We start from the raw sequence: 16,694 nt of genomic DNA, 5'->3' as shown, positions 1-16,694 counted from the left end.
GGGATTGCCTATAATCGTTTATTGGGACAAAGAACATTACCATTTTTCTAAGGCATTTTGTTCATTTAGAAAACCCTGAAATGTTTATAACATGCTTAAGAAAGACAAAATAGTTCTTACGAATTGAAACTACCCAATTTTACAGACTTGTTCATTTAATCAGTGATCCTCATTCCCACTCTAAATAAACAGGCTCGTTAGCCAAACTATCCAAAATCTGCTCCAAGAATGCATCACTTAAAAATATGTACAGCAGCATCACAAGCCAATCACATAAAAAGGGGTTTTGACAAATTGAATGATGGGCTTGATCTTTTGGTTAAGCTCTCCATGAGTTCATGCATTTGCAGATTGTGTTGGTAACTTAGGGTGGTTATGCTCTCCTTCATAGGTAACAATTAGCATGGTTGGCTCTTCCAAGCACCTCTCAACATGCTTCCTAGCAGGACAGCCTCTCATGCTGCTGCACTTGTAATATCCCCTGAAAAAAAAGGAGGAATTAAAATCAGTTTCCTCAAACATACATGCAGTTCACCTTTCACTTGGTTACCAATAAGTTGCAAATAATACAGCATGAAGTAGTTTATGCCAAGAGTACCGAAATGCAAGATTAATTTTAAAACATGTTTTCAAGACACGAGTGTCATGAAAAAAGTTTTTTAGTTAATCTAAGAGATACTAGCAATTAGCAAACATCATATAAGGAAATTCAAGGACCATTTCAATTACTCTTTAAGTCTATTATGTTCTCACCAACCTGAATACCAAGTTACTAACTAAGAACAAATTACAAACACAGTGCCAGAGGGAATACAATAGCAAACACACCCAAAAGATAAAAAATAAAATAAAATAAAAGCACTACAAGCTAGTATATCATCATCATGTGCACCTAACTTTAATGCTATAAAGAGAAAGATATGATCATAAATGCACACCAAACAGCAAAATAGTCAGAAATAACAAAATAGTTCAGAAACTTTACAAAATCAAAACTGAAAGCAGAGCTTGAAAATACCTAGGGTGAGGTGAACCCTTGATTGGTTTCTGCCCGTACTTCCTCCACGAATAATCGTCAGGAGGGATGTCTGCAAGTTTGTTGCTGATAGCAGGCACCTTAATAGATCTCTTCACTCTATGTTTCCTGTGGAGCACGTATAATTATTGGTTATATATTTGAAGGAGTTATAAAACCTTTGAAGTAACAGAAATCAATTATTAATGTGACCATACATCAGAACCTAGAATAAAGGAATTACAATTAACTGAGGAAGCACGTCTCACCTCTTCTTAGAGCAATGGCATCTAGCACTGCTCCCACATTTCAAGCTACCCTCATCACCTCTGGCAGAACATTTTCTCTTATGCTGTTGTGAATTCTGATCAGAAGAGTGTGGAGCTCCTATTAGATGGAAGGCACTTCCATCCAAACTAGCCACACTTCCATCTATGCTCAAGGAAGAAATAAAAGACCTAGTAGATGACATTGTTGGTGTGCAGCTAGTGCTATCAAAATTCAGGTTTATGCCACTGTTGTTCCTTCGGAACATCATTTCTGCTTGATGCTTCATTTGTTGCTGCTGCAGCAGCAACCTTTGCTGTTGTTGCCGTTGCTGAAAGAGGTGATAGTGAGTTGATGAAGCTTGATGTGCAAGGTGAAGAGGACTTTTCCCACTAGAGCTCAATTCCAAAGATGGTTGTCCCAGAGAGAGTGAGTTTTTTATGGTTGAACCCAGTTCCTGAATTGAATTATCATGAAAGCTGGTTTGTGCAAACTGAAGATTTTTTGGGTGATGGTTGGTCTTGCAATTTGGGTTGTCTAAAAAGATATTCTGGGAAAAAGGGACTTGAAGGTTTTTACACTTCCTCACTCTTGCATGACCCAAACCATTATGAAGCAAGGAAACAACTTTCTTGAACCTCACCACAGCTTCCCCAGTTTCCACCATTAAATTCCTATGCTGAACCTGATCCCGGGCCTGAGACAACAAACTTAGAACCCTATGACAGCTTTCAACAGCTGCTCTGTTAGCTTGTTCAACCTCTTCCATATTAGCCTCTATCTATAAAAAATTTAGGTAAAAACTATGTCCCCAGATGAATCAGAGGGGCAAAACTAAGCCAAACACACCAGAATACTAAGAAAACAACCCATTTATCCACGAATATATCAGACATTCAGCCTTATGTGGCAGATAGAATGACCAAGATGAAAAAAATCCCATTTTTCCCCCAGACAAGGTGCCACAAAAATAGGATTTCCAGTCAAAGTTTCAAAATTTTAAGTTTATGAAAAAAAAGGTTAATTTTTGGAAATAAAGAAAAACGGGGCGAATCAGAACCAACCGAGAGTGCCTCCACCTTCAGAAAAATCGACCCAATTTCCCAGTAACAAAAGAAAACTAAGAAAAAGCACCAAAGCACAGACCTTGATGGACTTGGTGCTGTGAAACCCTAGATTCTTCTTGCCATGGTTTTGAGATTGAAAGGTGTGAAAGAGAGGACTTAGCTTGGCTTGAGAATTCACACAACCATCATACATAAGAATACAAAGCTTCCAACTTTAGAGTATATATATATATATATATATATATATAATAGAAATATATATTAAAGTCCTAAGCAGCAACAAAAATTAAAAGAAAAAAGATATATTATTAAAATTGTAGCTCTGGCGAGAGAGAGAAGATGCAGAAAGGGGAGTTAGTTTAAATAAGCAAATGCACAAAGGAAGAGCTGAGAAATGAAGCTGCTGTCACTGTCACAGATTTGAAGGAGGGTCCCACCCGAAGACCTTTGTTATTCTTTTTCATCCCTCATTTCAGCTTTAATTAATATTTTCTTAGACCTACCCATTTCAGCTTCACTTTTACTTCTTCCCCTTATCAATTCAATTCCTCACTCTCTTTCACATTTTCATTCCAGTTTCTTCTTTTGGACTTGCCTCAGCCTCCTATGTGTGCTTTCCCTGTTCAAGTGCTACAATCATAATTTGGTAAATAATAATAGTAATAATACTAATTTAATATAAATTCTTAAAGACAAAATTTAGATATCTTAGGATAATAATCTTTTAGTAAAATAAATTATATTTCTTGCATTAATGTTATAAAGTATATACATTTATTTTTTCATTACACGTTCTTGTTATTAATTGTTTAAATTTACAAATAAAAATTAATGTTTTTATAATCAAAATATTAAAATTAAATAATTAAAAAAATTATTTATCATTTTAAAATATAAAAAATATTTTGTTAGTAAAATATTATTTTTAAATATTTAAATTCAATATAAAGATTATTACTAACGCAACAATTAAAAACATGAAATAATTAGATGGTGACTAATATAAATAGTAAATCAATAGTTAGAATTTAATGTGGAAAAAAATAGTTAGAAAGTGAAAATTAAATGGGGTATTTTTTTTAATAATATTGTGTATGAGAAATAATTTATCTCTTAATTTACTGACTAATAAGTTTTCTTTATCTTCATTTTATCTTTTTTTTTTGTGTGTGTGTATGATTATTTAGTAATGCTTCTACTATTTTTGAATTAATATATTTTCTATATATATTATATAAAGTTAATAATAGTACGAAGGGTTGTTGAGTCGTAGTTTGAAAAGAAACCCAACTGTAAACCGTGGTATAATTATTTTGATACCGTATAAAATGTATAATAGTTTGAAAAATTAATGAGACTTGTCCCAAATGTTAAAATTATCACCTCCCTTTTTATATCTATATAAATTATGACCAACAAGATATTCCTCATTTTAAGATTAGTAAAAATTACTCACCTTAGTGATGATTGGAAGTTTATTTTAGTAATTTGTATTTAATTATGTTTAAAAAATTAGATTGATAATTAAATTGATAAAAATATTAATATATAGTTTATTGATCCAGCCATAACTTAAACATTGTTAAATTTGTAATAATTAAATATATAACTTCTTATAAGGTTTTTATTCTTTTTTAAATATAATTGAGTAAAAAATTAAAATCAAATTAAAATGATTGGTTCAAATTATAATTTTATCATTCATTTTACTCTGATTTAAAAATGTTTCGGTGAAAGGACAAAAAATTTGACTAATATACTAATTTGTCGGTTGAATTAGTGGATCCAATCTAACATTTTTAGACATTAGAAGTTGATTTTAAAATAGAGAAAGATACAGTCTCTAGCAAGCAAACAAAGACCCAAACAAAAGGCTAATGGCTAGACTTGTCTTTTTCAACACACTATTGACTAACAATTAATTCTCCCATTTGGAAAATCAAATTTATACAGCCTCCTAACATTGTTTCACCACTTAATTATTTGTAAGAAATCACTTCTTTAAGTGGCACAAAATAATTGATTAACATTTCTCATTAATATTATTCAACAAATACTATTGATATATGTATGTTCCCAAAGTTATTTCCCACATTTTGACTGTCTTGTCCATGATATTATGTGTTTATTTTGCAAAACTCATATAATATGATTGCTTTTATAATATTAATATTTATGATACAAAAAGTAGCATTTTTTAAAACTAAACTATTAAAATAATCTAACCTGTAATGGTAAAATATTGCACAATAATACTTAACTTAATAAAGCAATTATGTAAATTTTTTGAAAGATCTTTTAATTTGTAACGAGCATCGGAATATGGTGGTTTCCTAGGGACACTTTAAATATTTGAACACCACTGGCTTCTATAATATATATTTGAGTTTTGTTTCAATGGTTCTATAATACTTCAAAACTTCTTAGATAATTATTTCCATTTATTTGTCACTTGTTAATGAAAATTTTTCTCAAAGATTAGTAAGGGTTTAACGAATGATTGGCTTCTATAAATATTGCAAGATTTTGCTGCATTATCTGAGTCATGATGATATTCTTGCTACTTTTGTGAGTCCCAAAATAACAGTTTAATTTGAACATGTTAAAACCTATACATTAGCTTACTCTTGCTTTTTATTATGCTTACAGAGATTAGTAACATAAATTAACAACTCCATTGGAATTATTAGTTCCAAATTCAAATGTAGTTGATAACGCTTTTGACTTTGGAAGACAAACACACATGGGAAAACATGCAGACCTCAAATATTTTATGCAGCAAAATTGAAATAATTCAGCTGAGTTTGGAGCCTACTGAGAGAAAGAATTCCAACCTTCTATCCCATAAATGAAACAAAAATAAAAGCTTAGAGAAAAAAGGGAAGGGGTGGAGGAAGCAATGGCAAGTCACACAAACACAAAGACTGTCTTTAAAAATTATTAGAAGCACAACAACAACAACAAATATTAGAAGTATTAATGTAATAAAATTTATTATTTTTACATTTTTAAATTTCCAACTATAAAATTATTTAACATAGTTTTATAATCAAGAAATTGTAAAAATTTATTTAATAAAAAATTAAAATTTAATTTTGTATACCATTAAACACGTGTATTAATTAGTAGAGAATTATTCTTATTTAAATTATAATTTTAAATTTAAATCTCAAAATCTGCTTTAACAAATGAGAGTTGTGGTCTAAAAAGGTTAATTTTATATACCATAAAATTTTATATTAAACATTTATTTTTAAGTTAATCTTAATTTTGCTATTAATACTTTTTATAATTTAAAAATTTTATCTTTGATTTTATTTTATTTAATATATGTTATTAAATTAATTATTTTTTAAATTTAAACAAATAATATAATAATTTTAATTTAAAAAATTAATTTAATAACACGAAAAACCTTAATAACTACCTTAAAAAATAAAACTTCAAATTGCACATATTTTTTAATTAAAAATATAATTAATTATATCTTTTATTTAACAATATTGTTTAATTTTTAATTGTTAGTAAACAAATTCATTTGTTTTAATCAGGTATGTTACAAAATTTTTTAAATGCCAATCTAATCATATATGTACAGTCCATAGCCTAGGTCAAAGCAAACCCTAAAATTACACACATATGAAAATTTGTATAAAATAAAAATATCCAACATTTTTTTTCGTTAAGCAGAAAAAAGTGAGTTTAGTTTCAAAAAATTGCTAATGTAAAACTATTTTTCAATGTCAGAAAATTTATTTTATCTTTTTATATATTTAATAATTTAAATTTTAACTTTTAAAAATGTGTAATGCAATACTTTATACTTTTTAAAATAAAATTTATTTATTTATTTTTATATTTTAAAATAAAAAGTATTTAAAAATTTGTAATCTCTTCTTTTGTGATTGAAATTTTTAAAAGTATTTTTTAAAATAAAAAATTGAATGGTTAGATAATATAATATTTTTTGTTTTACACTTTTTTCATAATTTTTAAATTTTTTTAAGAAATGTAAATTGCACATCACCATACCTACTAAAAAGTAAAATAGACATTTTCATAATTTTTTAATATAGATATTTTATTTAATAATGCTAAAATAATTATTTAAAAGAAAATATATTTACTAAATTAACAACATGTTGTCAACCCAGTGTCTAAATTAACTTTTTGAAATCAGGCCTTATTAAAAAATGTGTGTGGGAATTTTTATCTTTTGAAAAAAATAAGCATTAAAAGAAAAAGCAACGAATAAGAGATAAGCAGAAAAGGTGGCCACGCGTATCCCAAGTTAGTGCTTCTCTTTGACTGCCCTTACCGTACGCACATTGCTACCGTGCGCCATGGGAACACCATTCTTTCGGTGACTGACTGACACGGAACTGAAGTCAGGGCCCAGTCGTTGACTTTTCTTTTACCACAGCCTCTCCCTTTGGTGTAAAGTGGGTTTGTGTAATCAAGTGGATAACTACTTTGATTATCTATTTAATATAACCCCTTCACCCCTTTTTCTCAATCTTCATTCTCCAATGCCACCACACTATGTTGGATTAGACCAATCTTGCACTAACTCATAGTGATTGCTCACTCATATTCTCATTTATTCACCTTTTTTTTCTCCTCTCTCTTTGGTTAGATCCAGATAAATATAATAGAGTGATTATTAACAAAGGACACACATAAAGAATATATAGGCAAATGAATGCATGATCCGAGGAAAGAAAAGCATTGTTAATACACTTTTTAATAAATTAGTTAAAATTTATTAAAAATTATATATATTAGTAATAATTTTTCTTTGAATGAATTGATATTTTTTGGGTTATATTTAAATTTGAAAGATTGATTAATTAAAATGAAAGAGGAAAGGTTGGTGCCATCATTAATCTTAGGCTAGCTAGCTATGTCAATAGCATATGCTCCAACCGGGGAAACAACCACACTAGGAATTGTATTTTACAGATTGTTAAGAGAAAAGACTTAACTACTAAGATTACATATTGGTGCCTAATGATATTTAGATTATTTGGATGATAGCTCATATGGTTGTAGTTTACCTAAAGAGCATATTTCTCTTTGGGTCAAGCATTTGTCTCGTTTTATGACTGAAACACACGCAAGCTTAATTGAATTCTATTCCTAATTTCCTATCATGCGAGAGAATAAATTCTAAGTGGCTTTGTTCACACTATTGTTAATGACTAGTTTATTCTATGTGCAATTGATGCTAAATTTGTCTTATTATTAAAACCATTGTTTAGTTAATTATGCTTGTACAATCAATCCATTGAATTTTATCCCAAAAGGGGGCAAGGAAATATGTCCCCACTTTATGATATATTGACCAATGCCTCTTATTTAAGTTTCATTACATTTTAGATTCTATATTTTGTTAGTTTTGTTACTTGTTAATATTTGTTTTGTGGGTTGTCCATGCTCTCATCCCTTTTTCTCTCTGGTTCAGTTCACTTTGGTTTTTGCCAACTAATCATTGCCTCATTCCTTACTTTTCTTCTATCAGTTGACAAATGGCACATGCTAATGCTATCACTTTATCAAGGCAGGATCTCCTTCTTAACAGCATTGATTTGGTGATTAGATTAGAATGCTCAATATTCATAGAGTTGATTTTTTGGTTTAACTTCCTTTTATCTTATAAATCATGAAAATGAGATATTTCTTTATTTGTTTAATTTAAACTGCACACTTTGTTTAGGAAACTTGGAAAAGATCTTACTTCGTATGCAATAATGACTAATCTCGATTCACATGATACAAGAATTTAATTTTATCTTATTTTTATCTCAACTTTTAAGTTATTGAGAGTGTACTTGAAAAATAAAATTCTTACCAATTTTTTAATCTAAGTGAAAAATGCTTTGTTAGAATGAGCTTAAGCAGATTTAATGTTACTTAAACTATTTATATGAATATGTTTATAATTAATATAAGGTTTTTGTTAATTTTGAATCAAGAATAAATAATTAAAAATAATAAAATTTTATTAACAAAGATATTTATTATACTTTTATATAAAAAAATATAAATTTATTATATTAAAATTATAAAAGTGTAATAAATATCTTTGTTAATAAAATTTTATTTATGAATGTTTAAAATATGTCTTAAAAGCTGAAGTTAACAAAATTCTTAATATAATTACTTATTTATATATATGAATTTTGTACAGGTGAAAAACTGTGTGGTCTAAAGGTTTCTTAACCATAACAAAAGAATTCCGGACTGCATGAATTGTCAATCTAGTATTTTTTTGTTGTTCCAAAGTTATGAAAACTTTAAACTTATGAAAACTTTTTAATTATGAAATTCTATTTGCTAAGATGTTTTTAAAAACAAAAATGTTTATAGATATTCATAAAAAAGTTGATTGAGATAAGTTTAAAAATTAAGGTACATAAATTAATATTAACTCATGTAAGAAGTGATGAAAAAGTGGAGAGTCCTTGCACGACATAGGAAGCTGGTGCAGAATGTTGTACGGTAGAAAAAGTGACCCTGTCTTTGACACAAGAAAGTAACGAAGGGTTTACAGTATAGCTAAATTTTGCTTCTATTTGGAGGCCACAAGACTACATTCCTTATAGACCACATCTTGTCATAATGCAAAAACTCACCCAATGGGGTTTCGTAGCACATTGTACACCACAACTCTACAAGAATCAATCAATCAAAGCGTATTCCACTGTCTCTCACTCAAATGAAACAAAGCACAATTGCATTGACCTTCTAAAGTGCAATCTAGTTCAACATTGCAATGCGTAATTTCATTTTTTTCCACAATCTTTCTAGGACTAGTTTGGGAGTTGAAATAAAAACAGAAAGGTAATAAACTTGTTGAGATTTTATAGATTTTTATATTTTATAAGTCAAGAACCTTAAATTGGAGAATTTAACCGAAGTTTTGTCACACTTCATGATGTTAGCATCATCAGTCTAAACATACACAAGTCATGTATATATTTTTTTATAATGGATACAAGTCATAAATGACACAACTAGAAAGAGACTGTGAAGTAAATCTTCTAAAATTTAGGACAAAAATAATAATTCAATTTAGGAAAATGAAGTTATGAAAATGAGATGAAAATAAATGAATCATTGAGCCTTTTACCATGTATTGAATAACAAAATTAAAAATTTTCCATTCCTATTTTATTTTCTTTACTTTTTTTTTTTGTAATTTCATTTTAACTTTCTTTACCAAGTACATTCAAAGGTGGATTCCTAGACTAAACTCAAATTGAAAATAGAAAGATTAAAAGATAAGCAAACAAAGACAATGACACCACATAAGTCTTTTTGAACCAGTTAAGATGAAAATAGATATATAAAATCCAAAAGGCAACTTTAACCAAGAAAGTACAGTGATCAAAGATTTAAAACTTTTATACTTCACCATGTGTTGAACTGACAAACATATTTTTCACCTTTAAGCACCACACATTATGAGATATTCACCAATTGTTCAACATCATCCATAGGTAGAAACAGCATATTCTCATTTTGCCTTTCTTTTTATTATTTGTGGCCAAAAGTGGCATATTCTTGATCATCATTCTTTTCAAAATCAACAGGCATCTCTTATATTCCTTCAACCAAATCATAATTAGCTTCTTCTCAGTCTTGTTTTTCTTTCCATACACATTTTTTTTTACACTTGGAAGGAATCCTAAAAGCTTTGATTCTTAAAATTAATTCGCTCGTCATAGCATTCTTGTTGTAGGATCAAGGAACTAACTTGTGCACTAACATCCAAGCCTTCAATGATGTCATAAAGGTGAGAGTTTTACAAAAGGAAGCAATCGCTTTATAACCCTTGGAATAGAGAAGTAACAGTCATTGATACTAAACTCCTACTAGTGGCCATAGTCCCCTCGGCCTTGGAGACTAGGGCGCCCACTGAACTTGGAACAAATCACAATAAAAATAAAGCAAACTTATGCACTTTGTCCTGGCACATTACCCACCAAAAAAACATTCTGTCCATCTGTTTTCCTTTATTTGATTGAAGAATATTTTCCAAATTGCCTTTGTATCTTTACAATCTTTCATGGGAGGGGAAAAAGGATACAAGTTTACAAGCTTTTTTCATGGCACATGGATTTAATGCTTTAACTTTTTAATGGGCCAAGAAAGCAGATAAAAGCAAATACGCAACATCGGGATCTGGTGAAGCAGGTTCAGGACTGTTCATGTACGACCATGTTTGGAACCTGAAATTTTGGTGAGATACTTGCATAATTATCTGTGATGACTGACCCACAGTTTCATCTACTTGAGTTATGCGTTTTACGATATTGTTCACCCAAGTATAATCAATGCCTGAACAGCAATATTGCAAGCTCCATTTGTTGATATTCGAATTGGGTTCTTCGCCTGCTTTTGGTTTCCAGTAAACTGATATGCATGCTAATGGAAAGTGTCATCGTTGGTTAGCCATCCCTCTTCTGGAGTGACATACAGTGTGCGAGCAACTTTTCATTATGAAGAAAGTCCCCGCATATTTAGAATACAAATGTGTCAATTATTAATTAGTCAATGTTTCTAGTAGCAAACTTCTCAAAGGGCTTGAAACAGATCAAAAGGCATGTAAACTTAAGTATACATCAAACTGGGTTTATTTCTAGACAATTTTGCATGGAAGCCCAAGACAAGATTAAGGAGTTTTCCATTTTAGATCAGGAAAAAATAAGAGCTTGCAAGCCCAACAAATGTTTGGCTCAAACTCTGCTGCTTGGGCGTCTACAAAAAGAATGTCGCAATCACTTGAAAGCCGAATTTGTCTCCTTCACCACCTAATTGGATTCCGTCTACCAGAAAGTGAGAAAAAAAAAAAAAAAGGTAATTCCCAAGTTCCTCAACCCTTAGCCACTCTTGTTGTTCAAAGTAGACGATGGTTTTAGGTAGAATATTAGCATTTGCATCAGAAAATCAAAGTTAAAGCTAATATTAACCAACATCAAGCAGTGGTAAAAGTAACGCCAATTTTTGCCAATAATGTGTGAATAGTTTTGTTGTGGGCAAATCCACACTCGGGACAAGATTAATATTTGAAAAAGGAGAATTCAGAGAGTTTTGTAAATGACAATGCTGTAAGATTTCGGAATGGAGTAAAAAGTTTATCAAATCATTATTGATTTCCTAAGATTCATGAAGACTATTTTGTGAGCAAGATACATCAGTTATTGTTTCCTTCCTCTTCCTCTCTTGGTCGGTTGTGTATCCATTTGTTCTTTCCCAGTGACTTCTGATAAATCCACTGCAGAATTTGAGGAATTTTTTAAAATTATTTTTAAACAAAACGAGTGAGAACTCATTCCTAACAGGAAAAGAACCTAAATGTATTGGCAATGTATGCCACGGAACTGTTCTAACTTTTAAGCATGGTTTCAAGAAACACTAGTTTACAATGGAAAAGATTGGCAGTTTAACAAGCTATCAACTCCAGTGACCTTTGTAGTAAAAACATTATGCATATCCTAAGCTGGCTAACACCTAACATGCACTCATCTTTAAAGTTTTACTTACTAATATTCTTTCCAATTATACAGGAAAGCAATTTAAAAATCATTTCTCACACAAATATATCCCTCTTCAAATAAGTGCCCAAATGTATGCTGATCAACAAAGCATGAAGACATACCTTCTGGTCCCCGAGCCATCAAAGTAAAGAATATATTATTTAGCTTTTCCATCTTCTTGGCTTCTTGTGCTTGGTCTGTCTTATACTTCAGACACTAGTGAAAAACAATAACAATAAACTTTAGGAACAATAATATGTGAGATGTGACTGAGACAGCAAAGGGGAGAGAAGAAAATATTTTGTTCCAAGTGCATGTAATATGCTTATGGTGGCACATCATTTCACCAATGGGCTTCACACAAGCAACAAAAAATATATTCTATACATGAAAAATGGCTCAGAAAAAAGTGTAGTCATGACAGAATTCATTGCTGCAAGGAATCACATCTTGCTTACTTATACATTTATACCTCCACCTATAACAAAAAACAAGTTTTGAAATGTGTAACTTTTGATGGCACCTTAGGATTCTCCATTTGTTAAAGGTTATTTCCTCTGGCACCTCAACATAAAAGGAACATGTTAGAACCACCAATAATGGACAACTTTTCATCCATCATCAGTGCCTAAAGGAAAAAAGAATATAAAAGATTTATAATGCTTCAGTAAATTAGTGCCACTGAACTAATTCCTTCACTAGTGGAGATGCCCGGAGAAAGCATCATGCCATCATCCTTAGTATAAGGCATAAGATGCTGTATTAGTCTTCGGTTTGTTGGTGCAACCTAAAGCCTAATCTGTCTTCACTCTTTAGTTGTCAGTCAAATGAAGAGGGAAAAAGAGAAGCATCATTCATATTTTTATAAAGAGAAGTACTAGTAATACACTCTACTACTAGTTAAAATTTATTGGAAACTATGAAATTATGAGTGAGGATCATTAAATTAAGAGTAAGATCTGCATAATTTTGTGATTCTCAATAAATTTCAACCAACAATAAAGAATTTGTTAAGAAAAATATACTAGAGAATGTGTCCCTAGTATTTTTTTCCTTCTTAAAAAATATAATTAATAATACACAAATTCCTACACATAGAAGCTACCTGGCAGATTTATATCCCAATGCCATGAATTAGACTGATGTTTTTTTAATTGTTCTTTATAAAGAGTAAAAATGAATGTATGTTTGAAAGAAGCTAAATCTAGGGAAAATACTCAACTAACAATTGTTCCACGACCTCATGACCCAGCGGAGCTACATAATTTTAAGTGGGATGGCAAATAGATAAAACATTATTGAAAAGTAATTAAATAAAAAAATCAAATATATTTTTATTTTTACAATGATTAATAAGTGGTTTTTGTCTTCTAATTATTTTTTGTTTGATATAATTTTTTTAATTGATACAATTAAACATGCCATCAGTTTTCCTCTACTCAAAACTCTCACAAGTTACATCTTTACTTTCTATTTAAAAATAGAAGGTTTATGACATAGTTGTGATAGAAATTATTAGATATGTTTCAAATTAGGAATTTTGATCGAATTTAAATGGTATTGTAGAAGGTGATGTTAGGATTTTACAGATGAACATTTATAATTTTACTAATTTTGGGCGAAATATGTCATTTTGATTGCTGAGTTTTAGGTAAGAAAAATAATTTACATCGTGAAAATTTTGAAAAGAAAATAAGAATTTTAAAAAGCGAGAAACTGATAGATATTGTTGGCGCAATTAGAGAAGTTATAGAATTAAATTCAATCAAAAGAATTATTTTCAGAGGGGGGGGGGGGTTCAAAATAGGAGGAGCTTAACCCTTGCATTTAACACAACCTTGAACAAAAAATGGATGATGGTTTCCATATATTGCATGGCGTCATGTGATATCAGTTATGACACAACCTTGAACAAAAATGGAGTCATACTCTCCGTGATGTGACCACATTTATAACAAGTCAGAAGTTTAAAAAATTAAATTCAGCAATGCTCATGGCCAAACTAGCATCCTACAAGAGTTTCAACTTCATGTATCCTTAGTAAGAATTAGATTGCCAAAGAACAAGTCAAAGCATCTCACAAGGATGTGGTTTCTGGCTTTCTGCAATCGGATGTTATCTTGTGCATTAACACCTAAACCACCTATCTAGGAACTACATCAGTCAACAATGACTCTCCAGCAATCGTTTTGCTTGCTTAAAAGACATAGATACAGATACAGATACAGATGGCACAATTCCCCAGCTGCAATATACGTAAACAGAACTCTAAAAAAGAGAAAGTTAACACAAGCAGATTGATGAGAATCGTAAACTCTAAATCAATCCGATTAGTAAGTGGCAAGGTAACTAGGGCTCTGTTGAACAACATCACTGAGGGTTTATCTCTATTTACCCTCGACATCTACCACATTCCATAGGGATAGGGTAAGAAACAACAATTGTCTTAATTTCAATATTTAAATAATTGAACCCTTAGTAGCACTCGTGTAATTATTAATTGAATTTAAAGAAAATGAATTGAATCATCAAACAGCAGGTACACATAATAATAATAATAATAATAATAGACAATAGATAAGAATTAGTACCTGTCGATTATCGGTGACCTTGAGTACCAATTTGCCATCACAATGCCTGTACTTCATCACATACCGCGTCTAAAAAAACGAGGATAAGATAAATACAATATCAGAAGGCAGTGTTTGGTTGCGCGGATTTTGCTTTTGTTGCTCTAATTTCTGAGATAACAAAATGGGTAGAAAAAATGAAAAATGAAAAATGCGAGAAGAATTTAGAAGAAAAGGAAATACAGAATCAGGATCGGCACGGAACAACTGAACGGATCGTTCCACAAATTCGTCCCAAGAAGTTACGTAAACCATTGCTTCGGTCGCAGCTCACACTCAAAATCGTAGAAGAGGGTTTCGGGAAGCCAAGCTCAAGAGTGGAACCCACCTTCGAATTATAAACATACTCCAGTGGACCCCATAGCTCACGTTCATAATCAATTTTTATTATGATTTTGAATTTGAGTTTTACAATCGGTAAAAAAGATATTTTAAATTATTATAGAAAAATGTATTAAATATTATTTTATAATTTAAAATAGGTTTTTAATGTATGTTAAAAATATTATTTAATAAAATATTATATTCCTTTGTCAATTTGTTAAACACATGTTAAAATTAAAATTTATTATAATAATATAAAATATAGGTTTTTCATATTTAACGAATATCAGCTTTACATATAAATTAGAACTCTTTATTATTGAGGATCCGTCATTTGCCTCGTTTCAAAGTTTTTAGAATAATAAAAAAAACTATTATTTATCATATAATATCAAAATGTCTAACACTGCACTGTGATGTTATATTTTTAAAATTTATTTTTTTTATTCTTATTTTTTTATTATTTTAAAACATATCAAGAAATTTCAAAAATTAAAAATAATTATTAGTAACATTTTTGTATCTTATATCTATATATATATATATATATATATATATATATATATTAAACTTATGATTTTATTCATATTATTTTTAGGAATATTTAAACGTAATAAATTTTTATTAACAAATTTTTATTATATTTTTAATACAATAATTTTTTTAATAATAAATAACAGGAAGATAAACTAAATATTCTAGAATTACAAAAATATTTATTAAATTATTAGCGCTGCATAAAAATATTACTCTTAAAGCGGCTGTTAATATAAATGAATATAAATAACAGAAATATAGTTATTTTTATACATTCGATATATTCTTTAGATAGAAGAATACATAAAATTGAACATGATAAAATAAAAAATTGAAAAATTGTTTATTTAAATTTTTTTCAAAAACTTATTCATAAATTCTTCCCTCCATCAGAATAATATATGCTTATTACTAAACTTAATAAAGATATATCTATTTATGAATTTAATTTAATACACTATTAATATAAGATTCTTTTATTATCAATCAATTAAAAATTACACTAAATAAAACTTTTAAAATAATGATTATAAAAATTAATAATTTGTAATCATATGACAATTTATGATTAATACAGATTATTGCCATTCCATTTTTTCCATTTTATCATTTCTACTGTTTTGACTAAAGCATGATAAGGCAGTTTCCATTGCAGGATGTGTGAAATAACAACCATGAGACGTTGAAGGTGAAATCTTCTGTGTCCTTTTGACAATTGTAGAAGCTTTTGAAAAGAAGATGATGTTAGAAAGTTATTGATGCGTCAAATTATATTTATAATTTTATCTTCTTAAATTTAAAAATAATGTTTGAGCATGTTACGGCTCCCTAATTAAACATGATTTGAAGCACACAAACTTGACTTTGTAAATTTGGTGTGTTCAGTTGTATTAAAGTAAATTTAAGTTTGTTCTTGGAAGCATCATTGATCAGAGATAATAACATATAATTTTTTGCTGAGTCGATAATTTTATAATAAATTTTAGTACACGTTTATCTGTAAAATAAAAGTTTATTATGTATGGATCAATTCATTTTAAACTCAATTTTAATACAAAATAATTTTACAAAATTAAGATTCTAGACGCTCCCCTTGACTTGATTTTAATTATCACTAATATAGTATTTGCCTGGAAAAATTTGGAGGGGTGAAGATGAACTTATATATTTAGTTAATAAATTTTAAGGAAAAAAAAAGATAACAAAAGGGACTAAAATTTCTATAAACTTAATTTTTGCTTCCCATTGACTCTCCAAAATCATATTTAAATTTTTAAATTAAAAAACTAAAATATTATATTTATATCACAAC

The 16,694-nt window shown here is 29.4% G+C and overlaps 2 protein-coding genes across 2 annotated transcripts; both read right to left on the bottom strand.

Moving 5' to 3' along the window:
* Positions 1-105: 105 nt before the first annotated feature.
* LOC113872194 (probable WRKY transcription factor 21) lies at positions 106-2,564 on the bottom strand. The gene is made up of 3 exons (XM_027509538.1): positions 1,285-2,564; positions 1,019-1,144; positions 106-481 (listed from the first exon to the last, which is right to left on the bottom strand). The coding sequence occupies exons 1-3, from the start codon at positions 2,049-2,051 to the stop codon at positions 337-339; spliced, it is 1,038 nt and encodes a 345-aa protein (XP_027365339.1). The 5' UTR covers positions 2,052-2,564; the 3' UTR covers positions 106-336.
* An 8,832-nt stretch (positions 2,565-11,396) lies between these two features.
* LOC113873257 (signal recognition particle 9 kDa protein) lies at positions 11,397-14,815 on the bottom strand. The gene is made up of 4 exons (XM_027511305.1): positions 14,705-14,815; positions 14,483-14,551; positions 12,014-12,107; positions 11,397-11,629 (listed from the first exon to the last, which is right to left on the bottom strand). Exons 1-4 carry the CDS (start codon positions 14,774-14,776, stop codon positions 11,553-11,555), a joined length of 312 nt encoding a protein of 103 aa, XP_027367106.1. The 5' UTR covers positions 14,777-14,815; the 3' UTR covers positions 11,397-11,552.
* Between the last annotated feature and the right edge of the window lie 1,879 nt (positions 14,816-16,694).

This window comes from Abrus precatorius, unplaced genomic scaffold (assembly GCF_003935025.1).
Source record: "Abrus precatorius isolate BTA unplaced genomic scaffold, Abrus_2018 Scaffold7, whole genome shotgun sequence".
Lineage (NCBI taxonomy): Eukaryota > Viridiplantae > Streptophyta > Magnoliopsida > Fabales > Fabaceae > Abrus > Abrus precatorius.
This window is presented reverse-complemented; position numbering and strand designations above follow the sequence as displayed.